Source organism: Nanorana parkeri, unplaced genomic scaffold (genome assembly GCF_000935625.1).
Source record: "Nanorana parkeri isolate BGI_ZX_2015 unplaced genomic scaffold, ASM93562v1 scaffold3, whole genome shotgun sequence".
Lineage (NCBI taxonomy): Eukaryota > Metazoa > Chordata > Amphibia > Anura > Dicroglossidae > Nanorana > Nanorana parkeri.
Genome location: NW_017306271.1, coordinates 1,468,234 through 1,494,428, shown reverse-complemented (window position 1 = coordinate 1,494,428; position 26,195 = coordinate 1,468,234). Strand labels below are relative to the sequence as shown.

Genomic DNA, 26,195 nt, shown 5'->3' with positions numbered 1-26,195 from the left:
AACAGGAAGCCAGGCACCGTGTAATGACGTGGCGCCCGGCTTCCTGATTGGCCGGGAAGCCAGCTCCATGCTTCCTCGTCATGAGGTGACAAGGGAGCATGGAGCCGGCCTCCCGGCCAATCAGAAGACTGGGTGTCGCGTCATTACACGGCGCCTGGCTTCCTGATTGGCCAGCTTCCCGACCAATTAGGAAGCCGGGCAGCACGTCATGACATGCTGCCTACGATAATACGAAATCACCTGCACTCCATGCAGCGTACAGACCTTGAATAAGAGGCTGGTGCTTGAAGTGACAACACGGATGGCGCCGTGTCAGATACAGTCCATAATAGCAGTCACCAGCACTTGATGATATGTGCAAGAAGTAAAGCACTTTTTATTCAATTGTCACATGCGCCAAACAGCCTAGTTTCGGGGCAACGCAGGGTCCTTTCTTCTGGGCGACATAGTGACCCATAGGTGACAATTGAATAAAAAGTGCTTTACTTCTTGCACATATCATCGAGTGCTGGTGACTTCTATTATAGAATGACACAATGCCTGGCTTCCTGATTGGCCGGGAAGCCGGCTCCATGCTCTCTCGTCACAAGTGACGAGAGAGCATGGAGCCAGCTTCCAGGCCAATCAGGAAGCCGGGCAGCGTGTCATGACGTGCTGCCCGGCTTCCTGATACCGGAAGTATCGGGCTAGGCATCGGAGCATTTTGGGCAAGTACGAGTACTCGCCCAAATACTCTGCATCAGCACTGATACTAGTATCGGTATAGATGCATCCCTAGTTGTCACCCTAGGGCAGGATATGTGGTACTGGCAAGATCACCAGATGAAAATAAAGAGAAAAAAGCCTAAAACTATAGCTAATGAAGTCACCGCATCTGAGGGCTGGCAAGCTGCAATATATCAAAATTTTGTTCTTGGGTTTAGATTTGCTTTAAGACAGGTGTTTAGGCTTGCCTATAAAAATTGGGTACTCACAATCCATAATAAATGTAATTTGCTGGTTTGTTTGCATGATGACATAAAGTTGCTGTTCTAGTCTTGCTCTTTTAACATAAGGATTATTCTACTGATATTTGGGGAAAAGAAAATCTATAGTTTTTGGGTACTGGGAATCTGTGGCTGATGTATGCCTATGCTTCTCAGCAGTCATGAAAGTAATGATTTCCTTACCTTGCAGTATGACAGTCTCACCAGCGATGTGATTGACAGGGAACATGGCGTCAAATATATCACTGAAAGAGACAAGGTAGATATAAGCAATTTGTAAGAGAGATGCAGGTTTATTCAATATGACAGACTGTCTATAAACCTAAAACATATTATGCAGGCTGACTCTTGTTTACTTCCTAATAAGCAAAACTGAGGCTTGATGAAAATCTCAGAATGCAGATCCCTGTGCCATTCTGCCGAGGCTACGAATTACAAGGCATCCTCTGTAGCATACACATGAAACTCAAACCTGATACGTTCTGCTCATATCTCTCATATCTTTAAGGAGTCGGAAGACGTTTTCGAAATAACTGGAAGGATTGTGTCAGGTTCCAATAAGGATGTGCACTCATGAACATTCCTCTGAACACACAATAATGTCTGAAGCTTTAACAGTTACCAGCACCCAGGGGAAACATTTCCATCATGGATAAAACAAAAACCACTCTAAAGAAGGGACAAGGCCTGAAACATGTCTGTTTTAGTGCAGGTACTATTATTACCAGGATCTAGCATACTTTATTGGTCTCCTTCTCATTACCTGCTTGGGATGTTTTTTTGGAATCACCTTCCATTTGGTCCTTCCAGTGTCTACCTTATATTATATACACTGCCTGGCCAAAAAAAAAAAAAAGTCACACACTCTAATATTTCGCTGGACCAGCTTTAGCTTTGATTATAGCACACATTTGCTGTGGCATGGTTTCCATAAGTTTATTCAATGTCACAACATTTATTTCTGTCCAGAGTTGCATTAATTTTTCACCAAGATCTTGTAGTGATGATGGGAAAGTCAGACCACTGCGTAAAGTCAAATTCAAGAATGTCACCAGAACACCAATAAAGTGAAATTAGTCCATTTATTCTGAGCCGGATGAAAAAGATCCTGCAAGGCCCCAAAAGCGCTTGCATTTGGATGGCATTGTTTTGTCATTAAATGGACTAATTTCACTTTATATTGGTGTGCTGGTGACATTTTGAAATTTTATTTGTTACTTCACCGTGTTGCCCGTGGTCATTTCAAGCATCCACCAGGACTTTGCAGGTTAAAACTACAAACTTGCAAGGAGTGCAGCAAGACACATCTGTATTCACTGTGTAAAGTCTTTTCCAGCACATCCCAAAAATTCTCAATGGGGTTAAGGTCTGGACTCTGTGGTGGCCAATCCGTGTGTGAAAATGATGCCTCATGCTCCCTGAACCACTCCTTCACAATCTGAGCCAGATGAATCCTGGCATTGTCATCTTGGAATATGCTTATGCCATCAGGGTCATTCAGTAATTTTAGGTAGGCAGATGACCAACTTTTTGGGGGACATGTTGCTGAACCTAGACCTGACCAACTGAATCAATCCCAGACCATAGCATTTATCCAGTGGAAGACTTTTACCTATTTGCTTAGCCAAATCAAGCCTAGGTGGTAACTTTTTTGGCCAGGCAGTGTATTTATCCAGTGTTGCACCCTATCCTATTGCAGACAACTGGGTGAGAGAGATTTAGCAACTGTTGGCGTGACCTGGCAATTTTCGGGAGGATTTATCTGGGTTATTTGCCCTGAACAAGCGTGCAAGGGGGCAGTATAAACAGGTGGTTATCCAAGTTTTTACTGCCCCCTCGGCCACCAACCTAAAAGGTACAATAGTGCCGGCTGAGCCCTGTATACCTGCCATGGGAAATTTTAAAACGCATGTTGCATTTAGCAGACAATGCCCCTTGCCAAGAGCAACAATTGTAATAAATGGTACTGTGCTGCAACATAGTTCTTATTTATTGCACTTGAAAATCCCCATAGGGATGAAAAATACAACATTCAGCACGCACGCCGCTTCTCTACTGCCCTCTAAAAAGTGACCTGCTACTGACTGCTTTTAAGAACTAGCGGCTTAGTGTTCCATGTATATGAGACCTTTAGATACATACAGAGCTTGCAAGGATATACAGATCAGCACAGTGAAGCACTTTACACTTTGCAGATTTGATTACATTTCCATCATAGAGCCAAGAATCAAGAGTCAAGAATGCTAGTGTCGGTTCTTATTAACACCATGCTGGCCGATGCTGGTCGCTAGGTGATGCTCAGACACCTACTGTCATTTTTTTAAGTTTTATTGAGAAGTCACCAAGCTGTCACTGAAATCTGGCTGAAAGAGACCAAAACTCAAAATAACATCTGTTTTGAACAGTTCGGTAGACATTAATGGAGCTCAGTAGGGTATTATAAGCAATAATGTCTCGCTGTCATTACAAAGAGCTCCTGCAGCCAGAAAGGACACCCAAGTGATGTGGAGTACTAAAGGTAGGACCAACAGAGGAGGCCTCCAACACAAACTGAAGTATGAGAAGGTTATAATTATAGCAGCATCTGTAACTCTGCAGCATAGCAGGGTGTAATTAACTAGGAGGGGCAAACGGTGAGAATGATGCTTGCCTTTTCCTATGCGGTAATAAAATTAAAATGTTACAAATGGTGCATGCTCTATGTTACTGACCCCTGGGTTAGATGAAGAAATGAGGTAGGATCTATTTGACTTTTGCAGTTTCTAATGCACAATATGGGAAGGTCATAGTGTGCAGTGAAAATGTTGTAAGCAATTTCAGTACAGGAAAGGGGCCAATACAACTGTGCAAGACTGAGGGTAAGGCCAGAGTTCCACTTTAGCACCTTCTTAGTCCACTAAGCCACAAGCAGATTACATAAAATAAAACTTCTTATTAAATGAATGTCACATTTTTTTATCTGAATTAATGGGGCAGCTCAGGCTCCATTCTTTAGGGAAGTACAGTGTAACAAACTAAGTCTCTCATGAACTTTCATGCTTCCTGTTGTGTTGGGGCTTGTTCTGTAGACAGGTCCTAGGGCTGAGAACATGCATTACCCCTTCCTGCAGCTCCATTACTATGCTGGACTGACACATCAGCAGCCTCTCTGATTAATATTCATGACAGTTCACATACAGTTGTGTCTGACACGTGCTGCTTTCACATATCTATCTATGTGCCACAAAATATAAACCAATATGTCTACTAGAAGCATACTAAAAACCTGCACAAAATGAAGGTTGCTAACTGTGGAGGTCTAGTTACTTTGAGCAACAGCAGTCCTATGTTCAATAAACTAAATCTGGACATATTATGCAGGCTGACTCTTGTTTAATTCCTAATCAGCACGGAGGGCTAACTGAGAAAATAAACTTTTGATTGCGTGGATGGGGAAATGCCCTTGGCCAGGTTATTATAGCTCTATACACTGTAGCATACAACGTTTCATAGGCTGAATTTGGCAGCCTATGACAGTCAGTCTTGTCAGAGGCTGGGGGGATTACACAAACAGGAAGTGTACCTGCTAAAAATTACTTTTTAAAGAAAATTTAGGGGCATATGGAGGGGGAGGAAAAAGTTAAAGGAGAACTATGACATGAGTGATTTCCACTCAGCACATAGTTCTAGCCGACCTGTGACAATGAGACTGTCACAGGTCGGCTCAGTAGATCGGGAGGTGAGCGAACAGATACCGGCGTTTGCTCACCTCTCGATCCTGTCACGGCTCTCTGTCGTGACAGGGGAGGGGCTGGATTCCCCTCCCCGTTCCGATCTGCCAGCGCTGATTGGCGGAACGGACGGGGGAGGGGGCGGGTACAGCTGGCTCTGCCTCTAGATAGGCAGAGCCAGCTGTCACTCACGCAGCTGGGCGGATCTCGACATCGATGTCGGGATCCGCTCCGGCGTCTCAGTATACCGCGAGCTGTAGCTCGTGGTATACTGAGCTTAGGGTAACGGGAGGACGCTAGTTTGTGTCCTCCCATTACCCTAAGGAGAACTATGGGAAAAAGCCCTAACCCCATAGTTCTCCTTTAAAGGACAGCGCAGGTTTCCACCAAACAGAGGTAGAAATACATGGGACAGAAACAAGAGATCTGTTTTAAATAAAACATTTACATCACTTGCACATTTTACATGCTTGTTTCTACATATGTTATGACTGTATTTTAAATACACATTTGAAGAGTCTCCCTCTAGTGGCTAATGGTGTATCAGACATTTCAGTCCCCATCCTAACTAAACAACTAATTTAATCAAGCTAATATGCCGCATGTGTTATAGGTGGTTTGTTTACAAATAGCATGAGCAAGTGTGGACCCTGAATCACTACTGGAAAACATGGACTTCCCAGTCTATGCATCAGGATTTCACCAGTAACCATCACAAGGGGTTGTGCCAGCTTGATTCAGCCCACTTCCTCTGAGCAAAGGCTCTCATGGACACTTTGGACATTTCCCTGAGGATGTGTTATCAGGTTGTACTGGGCCCAGTATACTATAGAACAAACCGTTCTTACACATCATTACTAGACTAAGGTAATTGCGTGTTGACTGAAACCTGGAGTTCTGCTTTACGATAATCGTTGCTGTAAAAGAATGAAAATGCTGTAGATTCCCGTTAAATATTCATAAATATTTGCCTACTTTACTGAAAGAACATGTTCTTTAATTCTTTACATATTACGCATTTATTCTTAAAATACACGCCTTAGGCTATTTCTGTATTTTGACCAGACTGCTTCCCATAGAGGCCTAAAACTGGCTGCTTTGTACATTCTGCAGACGACACATATAACAGTTAAATGAACCTACTCTTAAGAATGTTGTCAAGTTTGGCCTGTCATGACCATTAGGCACCCAGGCTAGGTTTGGCACCCAGTTCAAGCATATAGGTTTAGACATGAAAGTAAATGTATCTCAATGTATCAATCAGATGTATAGCTTGAGGGCATATAAAAATATTATGTTTGCTGAGAGTAGCAAGTCAGAGCATGCACAGTCTTTCCAAAATACTAAAGAAAATGATGGAAAATAACTCGGGTCAGGCCTCACATGAAACGTAACATAGCATTTTTATTGTTGGAGTGTTTTTTTCCATTGCATAATATAACACTGTTATATGATCTATTTTAAACCATGAATTATGAAGTTATGGAAAGAATCCACACTTAAAGGGAGAGTCCCCATGTATACCCTGATGTTCTCAAGCAATAATTAAATACCAGAACTACCATATTGGTATATCATCAAGCAAAAAAAAGTGCCCCTATATATATTTATGTATACATATTAAACTAAATATCTCAGTAACAAGTTATAAAACAAATTATAAATCAAACATCCATTTGTATTAATATCTGCAGCCTTCTGAAATTTTAAGTAATTTATATTTCCAGCCCTGCTGTCTCCTGGGATATCTACCCATGAGGCAGTTTGCAAGATCCAGTACATGTGCAGACACGCGATGGGTATCTTCCAGGAAACTGAGACCTGGCAGAAACCTCTGCAGTTTGCCCATGCGTGGGATCTCACGTGAAGATGGTGGTGCGGGAAGAGAGCAGCACAAGGAGAGATTTGCCTGCTAGGAAGGGATAGTTATTAGGGATTTAGAATTTCAGTAAGACTAGGTAGGGTGAAGTTCCTTGTCGATGTGCTGTCTTAGACACAAGTCCAGTAGTGCCTTTTGGGAAGTACGGTCTTGCTCCAAATTTCCTGAACACCAGCCAAACTGAAACAACTTGTACAATATCTAAATTAAAAAGAACCTTTTAGGACAAACTTATGGAAGGTGCCATTGGTGAGTGCAAACTCCAGGCTGTTATCTTCAGACTTCTGTCCTTACTTGCTGAGTCTCTGCCATGGTACTGCATAGCAGGCACTGAAACACTAGGTGCATACTCGCTTCTGGACAGTGACTGACTATGTAGCAAAGCAAGGACAACCATGACAGTCTTGGAGCTTGCACTTGACAGGTTCTCTTTGATGGAAATGTTTTAGCCAATTCTGAAGACAGGAAGTCAGACAGAAAGCCCCAGAAGACAGTATTTTTTTTAAAAACAGATTAAATAATGCAGTACATATCCTTCTTCCACACGTCATACAAGACACCTGCCAGAAAAATCTCCGGAAGTGCGCAAGGGAAAAGGCTTCCATCAAATTTCTGGAAATATGACATTATAACTAGATTCTGTTCCATATGGGAACAATTTTTGCATTTTATTCATGATGAGATGGAGTAAAGCATAAAGGTGAAGTGAAGCTAGGCAGAGTAGTAAAAATTGTGAAATCATTGTAACACACTTTAATGAGTCTGATATTCTAAAATTTCACATGCCTTTTGCTTGAGTTTTACCATACAGAACCACTGCTATAGAAACAGGCACAGCATTTCATTTAGAGAGAACCAGTCAGAAATGGGAATTTGTAAGAATTTCAATTTCCACTCTTGATTTGGTTTTATAGTTCAGCCTTATCGCTCAGGGAAAGGTGTGTGTGTTCTATTATTTAGCTGTATTACATCTTTGTCAGGACAAAAATGTTACAGACCTATCTCTCCACTGCACTCAGGTATGATAACTGGTACACACTCCAGGTTGATGGAAGAGAATAAAACTTCATATTAACAAACACTTTTGGTAAATGATGGTTTATAGAGTGTCTCTGATAAGCACTGAGCTCAGACAGGAAATATGATGGACGTACAGTACGACACTTCTGCTCAGAAAGGAAGTAAATAATCAAAAATCAGGTAATCCCTGAGAGGTATGGTTGGAGAAGAGGTTTTTACAAGTAGGCATTAATGACTGCCCTGTTTCCCCAAAAATAAGACCTACCCCGAAATTAAGACCTAGTACAATTTTTGGGAATTGCTAAAATATAAGACCTTCCCCCGAAAATAAGACCTAGTTGTGACCATACCCAGGGCCGGTGGTGGCATGAGGGGGGACTTGAAGAGCCGCGGGAGAGAATCGGCGGTGCCAACGAAGCCAGCGCTAGAGGAAGCGAGGCGGCAGTGCAGGGAGCAGAGCCGCATAAGCCGATGTTTCCTCTATAGCGCCAGCTCCTGTCACAGGCGGAGTGATATCAAATGCACTCAGCCTGTGAGGAAACGATAGTGAAAGCGCACTTTGCTCATTCTGGTTACCAAATTGCTCTTGGAAAGGTACGGCACCCCTGATTGCCCTGATCACCCTATTCTTAACTTTGCTATTTTGGATTATTTAATTTGGATTTGCATTAACTTTGGATTGTTATACATAAAAAAAAAATAAGACCTACCTAGTAAAAAATAAAACCTGGTGTGTTTTTTTGAGCCACAAAAAATATAAGACAGTGTCTTATTTTCGGGGGAACACGGTATCTCTCTTTAAAGAGGTGGTCTACCCAAATCTGATTTGGGCTAAAAAATCCACTAGTTTCTATTCAGGAGCTTTAGAAGGATCTCTGCACATGAATACCTAGGTCTTCCCCCTGTATTACCATTAGAACAAGGATCCCCTTTTCCCACCCTGATTTTTAATTTTTGTAATATAGCGTAAAATGCAGTAGGAGTGCTATTACTTTGCAATAGAACAGAGCTAGATATTTTCAGAGGGAGCTTCTGTCACTGGAGCCCCCAAGACGTTTAAGACGACAGAATACAAAAATCCAACCAAGCCAAGAATATTAGTTTTGAGTGGAATGTTCATACCACTATACAGGGCTCACTAAATCCCAAAATCCAAGAAGGCAACGCTCCCCCAAACCATTAAAGCTGAAACCTAATTTTGTGTTAGCTAGATATTTTGAGGGGGAGCTTCTCTCACTAAAGTCCCCAAGTTAGCAAAAGCCATAATACCAGATTCCAGCCATGCCAAAAATATAGTTTTGAGTGAATTGACCCATTTATTCCACTATAAAGGGTCCAAGAAATCCAAAGATCCAGCCAGGCAATGCGCTCCCCACCAAAAAAAACTTAATTTTGAGAAAACTTTTCTATAGATGTTGATTGGAATACTGGTTGTGTGGTCTGATCATTCATTTTCAGCATTATATTTTGAGCACCAGGTTTTTAGGCCCAAAAAGTATGGTGTAATCATTTCTGGCACTAAGGGGCTGATTTATAACTCTTCCAGCCAGCTCATAGCTGGGTGAATACTGTTTGCACAGCACTAATGCTACTAGATGACACTGAGGAGCACAGGACATTCATATACTCCTCAGCACCATCTACTGGCAGTAGTGCCACGTAAACAGCATTTGCCCAGCTACAAGTTGAGCGGAAGAGTTATAAATCAGCCCCTAATACTTTTTAGTGTTATTCTGGCATTATCATCAGCTTGAGGGTGTAGTTTTTAATAAAAATCAATTTCATCAAGATAATTATAACATTTATGTTCAGGGTTATGGGATTAGTTTGAGTTTGAAGTGGACCTAAAGTTGCATTTACACTTGAACGCTCAGATCTCCAGTCTTACTTGCTACCTGAACTTGAGGACAAAAATGCTGAAATAAGACAGTATGGAGTACTATCTATCTAAAAGAGACCCTGTCACCAACTTCCAAATTTCCAGGTAAAAGGACAGAGAAATCAAGCATTTGAGATGCTTATTTGCAGCATATTTCCTTTACACTAATTACTTTCTATTCATTGAAATATGACTTTGAACATACTAGGGAACTCTACAACTCCTGGAAGAGTGAATTACTTAGCATATCCACAGTTCCCCCTCCCTCCTGCTACATTATTGCATTTTCCTCCTTTGGGAGAGTCTAATTACTTTTGGGGCAGGCCCAACTACTCCACCCCTCCCTTCAACTTCCTTCATAACCTTTTATGTAGCCGCCAGGGGAGGAGCGAAGAAAAATCCTAAAAGTGTCACATAAGCGACAGTTCTGAGTCTTCTTGGGCTGCTGACATCACACCCAAGATGGCAGCACGCAGTAGCAGGAATAGGCATTTTGGAGGTTTTTACACGTTATTAACCTGGCTAATAATACATGAAATGCACCTATAATCTTATGAAAGGGATTTTTTTTTAAATGAATAGTCTATTCAAGGCAACAAAGACTGTGATACACTTCATCTCTCAAACACCTTTATGAATCAGAATTCAACTGGTTAAACTGTTTTAGCAGTAAGAAGCTTTTTTAAAAAAAATCTTTATCTGTCAGAACATTCCTTCTGAAATCAAAGGCCATAGACTTGGGGGACCCGAAGTTCAAACTGGGTTAAACAAAAATTCTGAAAAAATAATGTTCTTCGTGGAGCAAGATGTTCCAGATATTTCGTGTCGCGGCCTGTTCACGTTGATGCATGAGATGTGAAAATGGCATCTCTGAAATATGCTGCTCTAGGGAGTCAGTATACTTGCAATACCCTTCCTGGCTCTCAGCCATAAGACCTGAGCCTAATCCTCTCCTCTGATGTGATCAGGTTTCCCTTTCTCCTTGATCTATTTTGGACAATGAAAGAAAAATCACTTTAACGTGATTGGTACATATAAATTCCATATGTTCATAGAGAAAATCGGGAGCTCTGCTTACAAATAACACACAGCACGGTGGCCAGAATTTGAAGGCCTCTAATGTCATGAAAAATCTGGATACTGCTTTAAAACACGATAGACTTACTAAGCACAACTAAGTAACAGTATTACTTATTTTCTTTATAATGAGATAATATATACGTAGTCCACAAACTGACACCCTCAGAAATCTTGTGTTTGTACCCAGACCTTCTCAACACCATGCCAAATGCTAATACATCTGGCAAGGGCAGAATTGGGGAACTTCCTATTGTATCCTATTGCAATGATTTTTCTGATTTTATATCTAGTCAGATGTTGTATGTTAAAAATAAGTGGCTGAATACAAAGTCTATTTTTCTTTTTCCCTCCATATGTGCCTGATACATAAAAGGGGACCTCATAAATTATACTGTCTCCTCTCTACGTACTGTTATTTTAAAACAATTTAAATGTGTTTTTTTATATGCATGTGATATGTGATATGACTGTGGTTATGGTAAAATAAATAATCGTCTTAATGTTCCCAATTAGTCAGACAACTTAGAGACCTGCATTGTGAAACGGAGCAGTAAGGCCCGGTTCAGACCTGGGCGTTTTGTAACGCGTTTGAATGCTCTGCAAAACGCTCAAACACCGAAATCCCATTATTTCGCATGGGTATGGTTCACACCTGGGCGTATTACAGGCCGTATGAACGCGCTACAAAACGTCCTACGGCCAAAGTACAGGAGCTTTTTTTTTTTTACCGCGAGTCGCGGTAAAAACGCGTGTCACGAAACGCGCGACAAACGCGCATATTCGATACACCTAGGTGTGAACCCAGCCTAAAACACAACCCCTTGTGTAACAGTGCAAAGCAGAAAGCAAACCCTGCATATGTAATAAACAAATGTAGGTGTTACCGTGTACAGATAGAATTGCAAAGTATGCATAGCACAAAGTTTTTAAATAAAAACGCATGTTCTTTTTTTATGAGTTGGCGCAGACCATTCATTTTGAATAGGCCCTTAAACGAGCCTCAGTGCATGAAAAAACATACCTGTATTTCTTTTGGGCAGGACAGCACACTGTAATATAATACATGAGAAGAAAAGTGTAAATACTTACCTCTCTGCTGCCCGCACTATCAAACGACACTGGGGGGAATTTATCAAAACTGGAGCAGACAGAAACTGGAGCAATCCAAGGGGGATAAATCCCCCTCTCTGTGTTGATGAGGAATCTCTCAACCGGGTTCTGCCGGGAAACAGATACTTCCAAGAATGTTGATCGCCTTTACCCTCTGCAGAACTCACTGGTTCCTCCTACCAACCCCTTGCATTGGTACTGACGTGACTTAAGTGACGTGGAGGTCAGCGGGAGGGACCACTGAGTGCTGCAGAGAACACAAGTGATAGACATACCCGGAAGTGTTGGATTTCCAGCAGAAATTGGGGGATCATTTTGGGCAGCAGGGGCGGTATTTACACTCTTCTTTTGCAGACAGTTTTTTCTGGCAGGTTCCATGATCACAACAGGGTACCTTTCACTGAAGGTAATGTGATTTGGCAATCCAGATGTGTGCCCTACTAATCAATGTCAAGTAAGGATAGATCCATTTTAATGCCTATGGGTACATTTGGAAGCCACTCTAAACAATGTGGTTGTTTACTTATTACTGAATGTCTTGGAGTTGTAATCATACAGGCTCTTTTGAGTTACAGTAATTTACAGAATGACAGAAGTAACATTCAAATTTTCCAAAATGAATGAATTTGAGAAAATCAAGTTCTTATCTCAACAGTGCCTTAGGCAGATGTGTTAGCTTTACATGGAGGGTTTAAATGGAAGACAGATTTTGAATCTATGTAACCATTACACAGATTATATTAGCCTGACATCCTGAAACCGCAGTTTGAGGACAACACCTTCATGTGTGTTACCTTGAGGCACGTAAAGACTTTCATCTGAAAAAGGACTCTTCATATTATTTTTAATCGTGGCAGTGAAAGTTAAGTGAGATCCACAGCCAGGGGGCATGATGTATTGTACTGTAAAGAGACAATTGAACAGGAAACACCCATCTTGCTGCAAGCACTGGAATTAGAGGAAGTATACGGCTCTAAAGTTCTGAAAGCATTTAAAAGGGGTCCATGTTAAATCAATTCATTCAATCAAGACTCAGGGAGTATATCCCCTGACAATGGATCCATAATATTTGTATCCCCAAGAGGCCAGCACCACCTACTCTTCAAGTGTTTTTTACAACGTAAGCATCTCCTTTCTAGACTAGGATGCTGACCCATAGATGACACAATCATGTAAATCCCAGTGAGTGCCACAGCTATATCCAACACACACCTGCTACAATGTTTTCTTCATGCGTTACAGCCAAATTCCACAACACACAGGATACTGTTTTCCAATCCCAGTGATTGCCACTTTGAATACTTGCTCTCAAAAGTTACCACAATTCCATGGCAACAGAAAAGCCTTTCTAGTCTTGATTGGACAAAGCCTAGTGACCATGATGCTGTACACAGGAGGTAGTACTTTTTCTTGTATACAGTCTTCTTAACAATTAGGCTGATGAACAGATTGAGTGCACGTTGTAGAGATTCATTCCCTTTTCCTCACAAATACAGGTGAAACTCGAATAATTAGAATATCGTGCAAAAGTAATTGCAGTAAGTGCTGCAAAAGGGGCCCAAACCAAGTACTGAGTACATATGCATGCTTGTACTTTTCAGAGGTCCGATATAGTTCTATGTACAATCCTTGTTTTATTGATTGTATGTAATAATCTACTTTTTTGAGGTTGTGGATTTGGGGTTCTTGGGGTTTTCATGAGCTGTAAGCCATAATCATCACAATTATAACAAATCACGGCTTGAATTATCTTGCTTTGCATGTAATGAGTCTATCTCATATATTAGTTTCACCTTTTAAGTTGCATTAGTGAAATAAATGAACTTTCCACGATATTCTAATTATTCGAGTTTCACCTGTAGAGTATGACTTTTTTTTCAACAAGTGAGATATTTTTGCCCAATAAGGAGCGCCTCTGACTCTTGGGAAATCCATTGATCATGTTGGAAACAGATGTCCATGGCAGAATTTTTAATCCATTTCTTTTGGTATTATTTCTCTAAATGACCTAAACCCCCCCCCCCCCCCCCCCCGAGATGGGAGAAAATTAAGAAAATATTAAATATGTGGACCAGACATGATGGAAGTGTCCTAGTGACCTCCAATTAGGCTGTCAGGAACCGGATCTGAACCCAGGGCCTCTGCTGTAGCTGGCGGTGGTTCTACCTGCTGAGGCACCTTAGAACCTTGGATAGCTCCTTGCCTGATCTCCTGTGTAATCCTCAATTAAACCTAATTTCTGCTGAACTCTGAACTCCTTGCTCCTCCCTTGAACTTCCTATTTAAGCCATGCCTCTGCACTTCCTGTTTGCCAGATTATTGTGCTCCTGCCATTATCTTGCTTCCTGCTCCCTCTGTGCTACAATCTACTCATACTGCTACCCGTGTACCGACCTTTGGCTGCTGATTCACCGACTACTCTCACCGTCTCCTGCTACCTACCTGATACCTTTGGCTCCTGACCTCGGCTTGTTCGCTGACTAAGCTTCTGCCTGCTCCTCCACTACTACTCTCTGCTTGTGTACCAAACTCGGCCTGGTTTACTACTAATTGCCTGCTGCTTCTGCTGCTGGACTCTGAGCCTGATCCCAGATCGTGACATAGGCACTGGCGAATTCATAACTTTCGGATTTCTAAACAATGATTTTTGAGTTTGTCTGTTTGTGTTTTAGCACTTCAAGGCTACCCTGAATCCCCCCTCAATGTAAAACAAAGCTGACAGGTTTTCTCTTAAATGCTTCCGTCTTGATCATAAAAGAAGAAAATTGTACGATCAAAGGGACACCAAAGCTGATCTGGAATCATATTGGAAAACACCTGCTTCCTAGAAGCTTGCAACACTACGGACATGTGAGCGCACCCAATTTACCAGAGCCTTCCAAAAAGAAACGAATCAGAAAAGTTGGCAATGGTAATAAGAAAGAAAGAAAACATAAACACAGAACAAAAACACACCTGTCCAACTTCAGCCTCATTTTAATCCAAAGTATATCAAATTATTTTATTTTTTCTTCACAGAAAAGTAACACTTTTAAAACCCTTTATCTCCCTTAAAGTGGAACACCAGCTACAACTTAGGATAGGTTAGGATTAGAATTTATTTTTGTAGTAAAACTTTTTTATTGGATATTAAAGGTTTTACATACAAAAAGAAAACAGAGCCAATGAACAAGCTGAAACATATGGCTGATGTATAGTGGTATGAAAGATTGAAGTGTACAATATAACGTTTCCCAATCTTGCAATGTAAGCCTTGAACAGCAAATAAAGCTGAATATGGAATAAAAGTTACATTTGTAAGCATAGATGTGTAGAATTCTGTTATTCCATATCAAAGACGCTTACAACAGATAATGCTATCAAACAGTGGGAAACAGCATGATATACAATAACATCCAGAAAATAGGCTAGTAACTGAAAGTCAAGCAAAAGGCAACAACCAGGCTCTGCATAGAGCAATATGTGAATGTTCCAACAAACATAAGTATTACAAAGAAACATCATAACACAACTGGTATGTCTATCATTCTCGATTCAATTGCAACATCAAATTTGTAAATTTGTAGTAGATTAAAATATAGTCAAAAGGCGCTGGAAAAAGAGTGAATTAACTTAGCAAATGCTGCACAACCTAGGCAGGTGGAGCTAATCCAGGAATAGATAACCATGCATCCCATAATTTTCACATTGTGGGGAGCAACCCCTATGCTGATACACTAGATCTTCCTTAGGCAACAGCAGGTTAACTTGGGCACACCGAATGGTGGGTTGGGAGATAACCATTTTAATGCTATTAACGTTTGTGCAACAAAAAAAGCCTTAGAATTGGAGAAAGTGTCTCCTCGATAAGGTTCAACAAACAAAGCACGGGATAAATTGAGATGGTATAGAATTTATTTCTTTATTGTTGCCTTTTTCTTTTACTTTTGTCCTGTTGCCACACAGGAAGTGAGCAGAATCTGCCCAATGGGGACACAGTGAACAATAATTAACAAACAACAGGGACATTTGCATGTATGAATTGCATGCCAGCACTACCGGAGCTATCCTTTAGTTATCTCGAGGAATCCAATCCAAACAGCACCTCCAGCTCCACAGACTGCTCATATGCTCGGTGTCCCAAAGCCTCAGCATGCATGTTCCATCCCTCTTTTCTTTTTGAGTTCCATATTTTGGATATATAAAATACTTTCTGAGACTATGAGAATTTGGCTCTGTGCACTGGATGGATTATTGGACAGAGCTTCGCTTTAAAGCCTTGGTGCTCAACCTCGGGACAGGGCCATATACACCCATTTGGCATTTATTGTGCGGCCCTCGCAGGCAGTGGTTTGTGTTTTTCTCACCCTTTCTGTGTTGCCCATCCCTTTTCAGTTTATTTCCTATAATCTTTCATGAGGGATCTTGCTGAGAGAAACATCAGATTTGGCACATGTCATTTTTTTTTTAATGTGGCTGCAGGGAGCGCAAATTTGGGAGCACTGATTTGTATAATGGCAGTGACCACTAGCAGTCTCATGTCCCCAGTCTATAAGTGTCTCTGTTACTCTATGTGCATAAAAGGGTTAATAATAAATTTTATTAAACTATTGGGTTTAAAAGCAGTGGTCACTCTGCACATGTCTGACACACCTCCTGGTGGGGCAGAGCTAGTGCTCTCCGGGCAGCTGGATCTAAACAAATGGGCATTCATTTAAATCAGGTTACCCCCGATCTGGCACGATCGGGTCCAGTGAAACGGATCTCTGATCTGTTTTTCCGGACCTGGTCGGATCCGGGGATAATCAGATGTACACAGACACCCGTCCGTTTAGATCTGGCTGCCCATACACTAAGATTGGGCTTCCGATCAGGACCTCCTGAAAAACTGACAAGCAGACCTGATCGGAAAGTCTATATTAAAAGGGCCTTACAGAAATCATAAAAGAAACATACAAGATACATTGTAATGTCTGCATGCTTGTATATAATGTATAATGCAGCAGCAATTAAACGACAGGTAATGAGTACCTGTCATGAGCTACTTTTTGGAGAAGGCTGCTGTACACCAAACACTAACCTTAAATGTGCTGTAATGTGATAGAAATGCACATAGCACATTTTTTCCCACTGACACAGTAAAAAACATGAGAAAATCCCAGTGTCTGATGGCTGTCTGGGGCACGGGGTGCAGGAAGATTTATACGTTTTCCTGAGGTGAGGTATGCTCAATCATCTATTGTGCTACAGTCATCACTGATGAGGGTTCCTGAACAGTACAAGCCCTGTGTTCACTGCTGGCAAAGTCAACAAGCTTCTTCTGGCTGCTGGGAAATACCCTCTCCATGGAAATGGAAATAGAAACGGAAGGAGAGATAAACAGTTATTAAAAAAGAGTTGACCTGTCTCTGATCGCCGGTCTCTAGACAGCACATTTCCTATCCACCTATGTAAGGAAGTGACCCGTCCCTTAGCGATTCCTCATAACTGCTTGCACAATGAGACACATTTAGAAGCGTGACTAGAGTAGACCGGAACAATTATCAATTTTTCCAAAAATCCTTGCTGCTGTTCCAGTACACTTACACATGCCAGGTGCTGCCGCGAGTCAAAAAGTTATAAAAAGTAACCAATACATTTTGAATTACATCGTAGTTATCACATTTAGTGGGACTCAAACATTTTATTTTAGATTTGGATAGAGGTTATTTTTATTGATCTTAATAACAAGAAGAAAGAACTAAACTTAAGAGAAGTAATATACAGTATTTACAGGGAGGACGTGAGCCCATTCAGACCATAGCAATGAGCTAATTGCATGGTACCAGGGAATTTAGTGTTCGCACATAAAGTGCAGTACCATGCGCTAGATTTGTTGTGTTGCCATGAATCTGTGCATTTAGAGAAATGCTATTGTGCGAAAGGGACCTAACAGGCTGCGTAAAGATGGAATTACCATATGATGTCATAACACTGGCTATCTGGTTACAAATGGGATTGAGAGACAAAATAATTAGACCATAGGTAATAAACTTTGGCAAATTATATTCATGTTATTTTTGGATAGAGATGGGCCTGGGCTTGGTGCAAATTCAGCTCCCCTGAGTTCGCCCGACCCCATTTAAAACTGTGACCGCCACTCCCTTCTACTGGCCCAATCAGTGGCCGAAGTTGCTGCACGGGGCGCTCCCTGACCCTTTGTGACGTATAGCTGTGGGACGGGAAAATCGCCTCTCCATAACTGATTGGGTTGGGAGGAGATGGTGTCAGTCACAGTTTTCAGCGGCCTTGAGCGAACTATGCCCAGGCTCATCACTATTTATACATAAGTCTACTACTTATAACAAGATGATTATTTTAATCTTTGTCAAGTTTTTACTGCTGTCCGGTTGCCCACAGGGAAGACCCACGCCCACAATATTTAAAGGAGCATTGGCAACCTGGGATTTATCCAGCTCTGTGCTAACCACTGAGCCATATTGACAAACATATTGACAAAACTCCCACTGCAGAAAAACATTTTATTGATAACATCCATTCCGGTTCTCAGCTCAGTACTTTGGTCTGTTTACTAAAAGTATCCAACAATGCAACACTGTGCATGAGCAGTAATCCTTTTCATTGTGATTTTAACTTGGACCATTTTTGGCACACGGACAATGTAACCCGAACCAACAGATAGCTCAGAAATATAATCAGCAAAGTTCGATCATTTTGATCTAACGTTACCTGAAAATATTTGTATTGCTTTGTGTGGCTTGCGCTTTGGCAGACTGATCGGTCATAATAAAGCAATTTAATCCAAATTATCAGCTATACGATACTTAAATTGTTTCTTTGACTTCAGTTTCCTGACTTGATCATTCATAACGCATACAATGTCCAGATACTGAATAGAAGTGTAGAAAGTGATAAAGAGCGGTCCGCTAATGTCTACAGGTGCCTGAACAAAGAATATAACTCAAGACAAAGTGTGTCCCATCGCACTCGAGACCGGAAAAAAACCCAAAAGCAGTGTGGGTGCAGCAGTGACAGCCGATGCCTCCGCAGACCATATGAAATAATTTTTACATTACCATAATCAATAAAGAGATTGCCTTGGCATCGATTTGGTGTGCCAGTGACTTTCTATTTGAATTTGAACAAAGAATATGACACTTATTCATTGGTTTTATGCAAATTATCACATTTAACATACTCAGCCAAAAATAGCCTGTAACTGAGCTACCTCTTTCAATGGAAGCCAATGCCTGAGAGTATGGCCAACAGCGTGCATTTTAGGACATTCTGCTCCAAGACTGCCCTTTGCATCCTTCTCTTACGCTGGCCTCTTGTTCTGTTCAGTGCTGTATGACACTCAGAATCATTCAACCACTTCCTGTGAGCCAAGGCTGTCATAGACACACTCGCTGCGTTAGTGTAATCCCACAGCCTGGGCTAAAGGAGAAGAAAGACCATGGCTTTCGGTATGAATGCTGCAATTTATTTTGAAAATTAGGTGCATTTAGGGGTGAGCAAGAGGTTGGGAGGGACTGGGGGGGGTCAACCAGAAGTGGTCTTTAAAGCAACCCTTTCTTTATACAAAAGTTACCCAGTAAAGATATACCTCTAAAAGACGACTGTACCTACCTTTCCCACTGTGATGCTCTGAAATCATCCCACAAAGTCTACTGTAAGACCAACAATTCTGGTTCTGATCTTCTTGGTCCCCCACAGCTCACACTGGTTCCTCCTGCTGATCTTCACATCACTACAAGAGACAGTGTGGCAGGCAGGGTTCTCTTCCTCATCGCCTCTTCCCCAGTAGAAGGCCCACAATAATGCAAAGAGAAGCGTTCGCATGATGTCATCAGCACCATTCTCTACATCATCAAACTGTGATTGCAAGATGCCATGGTGACACCCTGTGGGGAGCGACTGTACAGGGCAATGACAGCCAGAAAAAGATCCAAGCTGGCAATGGTGCCTAGTATGTATGCATCTGGGGCAGTGGAGGGTGGATTAGTTAAGGTTTGGGGAAGGCAAATGGGGTACCTATACTTTGTATGCAAATATGTTTACCCTTTAATAAGGTGGAGAAACACTGCTTTGCTTCTCATCTGGTTAGCTAGCCATAAGTTGACTAGTCTTTCTTTATAAAAACAAAAAAATCATCATCAGGATTAACATCCTTCTGGCCACACAAGACATGTAGCCACATGTTCTAGTACTATATTTGTATCCCAACGACCCATTATCCCAATGGCACCACTAGTTATTGCACTCTCCTGTAACATAGGATTGCAGATTACCATCAGTTTATTATCCACATCTTTTTTGCTATTCATCTATGAATGGAACTAGATTTTTATAATTACAGAAAATGTCCATCGTCATGGTAACATACTCTGCCGCCGGCGAAACATTTTAATAATGCCCATCTCTCATGATGTATTATTACTTTATACAGCACTTCAAAAAGAACAACTATGTGCTAATATAGTATTTTAATAAAATAAATAGACTCCCCTTTCTATTTCTTCATTTTAACTTATATTGCAATAATGAAAACACTTCATTTGGGTAGAATACAACCATTTATTTTATTTTTAGTGAACGCATTGAGTGTACTGGAGTGACTCTACATAACTTAGCCCAGACACAGTTATTAAGTTTAATGCACAGATGTAGTCAATATAATGAAAACCACAAGTGCATGCATACATCACATACACAGCCTGACAGATTAAAAGCCTGAAAATGACATTATATCAGGTGCACATAAGACGTGGTAAGAGAAAAAATCTGTTTGCTAGGCGCAAACACAAAGTGGGATGTGAGCAAACTGGCTGCATGTGTGTCCAAAATTCAATTATACTATAAATGTTCTACAACCGCAAAGGAGGCTTTCTGCGAAATAGAAGAACAGCGGCCTGATACGATGGGCAAAAGACTGAAATAGTATTAATGGTTAAGATCAAACATAAAAGGCACAGTTTTGGCTATTGATATGACCAGTCCAAGCAGCAATAGCATTAAATCCATGTTTATTCTATAGGGTCTTGGCATTCAGAAAATATATAATGTTGGGGGGTTTTACCTCATTTTCAGGCCTAAAATGTGGAATATAACATGGGTGCAAAAAATGAAAAAAGGGCCTCAGTCATGAAGGGGTTAACAAACAAGCCTCATAAGTGATGACAATGATCAACTGTCAGGGATGCCAAGCTAGTTTGCAAATACAGAATAGTATCTCTGCCTTTTCTTTCCTTGGGCTTTAAGAGCTGGAATCACAGGCCGGGGCCACTGCAGACACTTCTTTTTTAACATTCAGCCACTTGAAACCTACCTTATAGCTGCCAACAAGGAGTGAGAACAAGAAAGGCATCTACATTCTGATTTAAAATGCCAAAAGCCATAAATAATAGTATAGAGCAGGGGCAGGCAAACTTTAGCCCTCCAGCTGTGGTAAAACTACAAATCCCATTAGGCATTGCAAGATTCCGAGAGCCACAGACATGACTTCCAGAGGCAGATTCTTCATGGGATTTGTACTTTTACCACAACTGGAGGGCTGAAGTTTGGCTAACCCTGGTATAGTGTACAGAGCATACATGTCTGCAGAGCAGAAATGAGAACAAGATAGGAAATAGCGATCTCCTTAGATGTTTATTCTTCTCTCTACAGCCGCTTGGCATTGGCGGATGTGGAGCTTCATTAAGATTATACAGGGGCTGCTTGATTCCAGCAGTTCATGATCTACAATGATTGCATAAATGCTTTGCAGCATAGTAATCAGACAATTACAATTTGTAAGTGCCTGCTTGAGCAAATATGGCTGCCCTTTTACATATATAATTACGAACTTTAAACAAATAAGGTTTTTGAAAAACAACCGCATGCATTGGCATGGCATACAGTCCACTGTTATACTCTCTGTACTACTCTCTGCAAATACTGTCCATTGGGATACTCTCTGTGCTACTCTTTTGCACATAATCCCCTCTTTATTCTGCGCAAGCAGCTCATTCATTACTATGGGGAGAGCCGTACTCTGCCATGAGTACGACTACCCACCCACCGGATTAGAGCTAAAGGCAGATATATATCCGGGCTACCTGCGCTTAAGCAGTGTAGGCTCCATTAAAGCAAAACTACACAAAAATGATGTTGTCCTTTAAACTTAGTGATCTTAATTGTCATGGAGTGTACACACACATGCGAGTTACTAATACAACTTTTTCAATAATCGATTATAATCGATTATGTTGATTAGTTGTTGCAGCCCTAAAAAGAAGGTATTAATGCTGGAGAAATCCCAGGAACCAAGGAGCAAATGTATCTAAAATATTACAGCTAGCACAAGTGATGATTGAATCAAAACAATTCGCATTTTGCTGAATTTGGATTTGCTTGAACATTTACATGCAGATTTGTCCTGTCAGCACTATTCGAAAATACAGGCAATAGTAAGATTCTATGGAGACTGGGCTAATCTGCATTTATATATTCAGGAGGATCTAAACAGCTGCAATTCATCTCGCTCATTACTTGCTATCATTTAAATTTCATGAGCCATTTCTCTGGCCTCCAATGAAACAATGTCCCCTGGTATACACAGTAGAGTACATTTATATATATTTTTGCATTCTTGAGTGCTATAATCAAAGTCCCATATAATATCGGGCAGGGCCATCCTTAGCATCTTGTCTTGAATTGTATTGTAATGTCTTCCTTATATTGTAAAGCGCTGCGCAAACTGTTGGCACTATATAAAGCCTGTATAATAATGATGATAATAATTATTATATTATTATTATACAAGATTTATAGCGCCAACAGTTTGCGCAGCGCTTTACAATATAAGGAAGACATTACGATCACAATACAATTCAAGACAAGATGGTAAGGAGGGCCCTGCCTGTGAGGGCTTACAATATAATATAGGTTTTCTGCTTATAATCTTTAACATCTTAATGTAAATTCAAAATAATTTTCGTGTGGCTATGACTGTCACTTTCCCCTCCAGACCTAAGCAGTGTTGGCAGTTGCGGAAGGGGCATTACCTGGCCCTTTGTGATATAGCTGTGGAACTGGGAATGAGTCTATCCGCAATTTATTGTGTCAGGAGGAGGCGTTAACAGTCCCGGTCTGGGGCCTGCCTGGGTGAACTCAGGCAAAACAGGATTGCAACAAGCCCAGCTTCATCACTGCCTGCCATGAAGGTCCTTGTTCAGGCACTTCCTGTTATAGGGTGACAAAGCTCTGTCCCTGTCTCTTAATTTCCCTACTGTGTTGTCATCCTGCTTCCAGAGGAGATAATAATATGAAACACATTGCATAAGTATGTTCCACTGTTGTCTCCATTAAGAGGTTTGTCTTCAGCAATGACATGCAACTGCCGTTGGAGTGAGTACAGCGGAAACGAGCAGCACTGAGGTGCGACAAAAAATGATAAAAAGGTAAACAGTATTTCCTATGGCAATCGATTATAATACTCAGTGATTTAACAGATGGAAAGTCATACAGTTAGGGTTTTTATTGACTTTAAGTGCCTGCTGGATCTTAAATAAGAATGAATGGCTCTCTGATTCTAACAGGGTTATTCACAGAAGGGTGAAGAGTTTGGAGAAGACAGGAGAAGTGAACAATCTAGGACAACATAGCTGAACTGGAAAGTGAGCTGAACTGGAGAGTTTTTCCCAATCAGCTATGTCCTTAGATTGTTCATTTCTCCTGCCTTATCCAAACTCTTCAGCCTGTTGTGAATAACCCTGTAAGTAACTCCTGCTTTGTTTTCAATGTAATTTTCCTTATGTGCATAACCGAGTATACATGCAAACATGCATTTACACGCATTACATTTCCTCAGACGCAGTTTTTTTTGTGTTACGGACCTGAACGCAGAGCATGTTTATGCACCAGTGTGCATGACTTAACTAAAAACAATAACAAAAATCGCTTTGCAATGCATTTTTTACGTCGCTTTAAGGCCAACAAAAATTATGCTTTACTGATTACAATGGTTGTTTTTTTATTGTTGCAGCCATGTACCCGAGCCCTTAAGCTGGCTAAACACCAGTCGTTTGTCCAGGGCCCCAGGAATGAATGTAAAAAAAATGCTTGATTAAGCATCTATGCTAAACCTACCCACCGGCCAGGCTACTGTATTCTAACAGAAGCGGGTGGGCCACTGTTATCAGGGCCCATTCACACCACATCCAGATCATCTCCAGACCAGACCAGATTGTTTCCAGACACAAAATGCATCCTGATGTATCCCTATGCTATTTCTGGCCTCTGTTCACACCAGTGCAGTCCATTCCAGACCAGAAAAATATTGCATGTCAAAATCTGTCTGGTCTGGAATGCACTGGAACGCATAGAAACGCATTCAAAATACGCAAAATTCAAACGCACTGGAACGCTGTAACACCATTTTAAGCTTAACAAAAAAAAAACTCCCGAATGCAGCAAAATCGTGGCAAAACACAATGCACGGCATTCCAGATCTGGTCCGGAAAATGGTGTGAACCCAGCCAAATACCTGAACAGTGACTGGAGCTGATTGGCTAAGGGCATTGTTTGGCTGAGAAAATTTGGGCCAGCTGCTGGAAAAAGGATCTGGTCCTGATCTAAGTGGTACGGATCGGATGTCACGGCTGTGACATCTACGTGCGATGGAGGATAAAAACTGAAATTACCAGACCCCATGTCAGTCTATGAGGAATCAGATGTCATTTTGGATGTCGGAATCGGACATGTGTCCAATTACATTAGATTACCCCCAATCTGGCACGATCAAGTGCGGCTAAAAGGAACACTGTTCCGTTTGTTTTTCCAGACCTGGTCGGATCCAGGAGCAACCGGATGCAAACAGATGCCTGTCTGTTTAGATCTGGCTGCCCATAGGTTTACAATGGGCATCCGATCGGGTCTGCCTGAAAAACTGCTGTATAAGCTGTACAGTCAGCTAAAGCACTGGAGCTCTGAATAAATATTCATACATAGGCCTCGGCAACATGGCTTAATGACACATTTTGGGAAAATGACGCAATATCCATGAAAAGCACAGTGATTTTAAACATTTTCAGTAAGGTTTCTTTTAAAAGGTTGATGCCGGATGGTTTCTAAGAAAAAAAAGGGAGATCTAGGTGTTGTCACACGTTACATTCTGATGAGAAGATCCCTGGAAATTCCCTCTCCCAAGGTGACGGCCTATTTTCGAAGGCATTAGTCAGCCGAGGAATTAACGTGGAACAATATGGAGATGATGTGATTAGGTTCTGTGGGAATGTCTGAATGCATCTTTAAGACACGCTCGGGTTTGAAGTCATGCTGTTTGTATGCAGCAGACTCCTGCCACGAAAAAACCCCCACTTTATGGGATTTTCTGAAAATTGGCCTTTGGCAAAGCAGAAGGAAATTCTTTGTCCATTAAAGAAAAACCTGTGAATCAAACGCTGACAACAGTAAGCTGCACTTCAATCTGACTGCAGGGTATCTGTCATAGCAAAACACACAAGACTCCCAGCAAAGCCTGATCCGTATAATCTATGTAGTACAGTTTTTACTAGGTACACAATTATGGTCAGAGACCCCAGACTTCTAGGATTTTAAAGTTTAACTCCATTTTCATTTAAAGCATAACTGAACTTTCAGTTTAAATCACCTAGATACATAAAACAAAAAGTCTTACCAATTGTTTCACTTACCCATAGCCTGAATAGAAAAGCCTGTCCCCTGCCAGCAAACTGTAATGAAGGACCTTCACGCTCTATGCAGAAGCAGCGGCCTCTCTGCAGAGGTCCAACCTAACACCTGCTTAGTCAGAGTTCTCCAAATCAACAGCGAGCTTAACATTTGCTAATTTTAGAGCTCCAGCACTGGCTCAGCAGGGGGCGTGCTGGGTCTCTGCAAGCAAATTAACGCTTCCACACAGAAAGCAAGGGTCTCCCCTTCATACTGGCAGGGGACAGGCTTTTCTACTCTGTGGCTGCTTTCTAAAGGAAACCGATTGTAAAACTTTGCACACCATTTGTTTTTATGCATGTGGAATGTATTTAGATGATTTATACTGAAGTTTTATGTGACAGAAGCAAACATCATGCTTTAAGTGCCCCTGCTATATTTAGGCATTAGTCGCATACAAGCTAAATGAGTGCAATATAAATGTTTTTGCAAGACTGTCCTCTACTGTTTCTCCTTCCCTGTCCATCATCTGCATTAGCTAGGAATGTAGAAAAAGAGGTAAGGTGGATAACATGGCAGTGTGCAGATATGAGCCAAGATGCATAAAGGGAGTTTGTATGACTTTGACGACTCCACTGCCTAGTGACTGACTCAAATGAGCTCACTTAGCAGGGCTGACATCAAAAGTGTGTAATCAGCGCTGTCGCCCATTGGCCCTATATGAGAGTGATTTATGAGGTGACGGTGAATTCACAGAATTACTTTGGCCTTAAGTCATTCTTAATGACTTAAAGGAGAACTATGAGGTGAGTGCTTTTCACTCACCTCATAGTTCTAGCCGACCTGTAACAATGAGACTCTCACAGGTCGGCTCAGTAGAT

At 41.3% G+C, this 26,195-nt stretch overlaps 1 protein-coding gene across 5 annotated transcripts in view; it reads right to left on the bottom strand.

The window, feature by feature from the left end:
- PRKAR1B (protein kinase cAMP-dependent type I regulatory subunit beta) overlaps nucleotides 1-26,195 on the bottom strand; it is a 201,186-nt gene that overhangs the window by 97,847 nt on the left and 77,144 nt on the right. For all 5 annotated transcript variants that reach the window (XM_018566412.1, XM_018566487.1, XM_018566565.1 and 2 more), the window contains one exon: nucleotides 1,170-1,231. In XM_018566412.1, coding sequence (XP_018421914.1) covers nucleotides 1,170-1,231 — 62 coding nt within the window. The remainder of the gene's footprint in view (nucleotides 1-1,169; nucleotides 1,232-26,195) is intronic.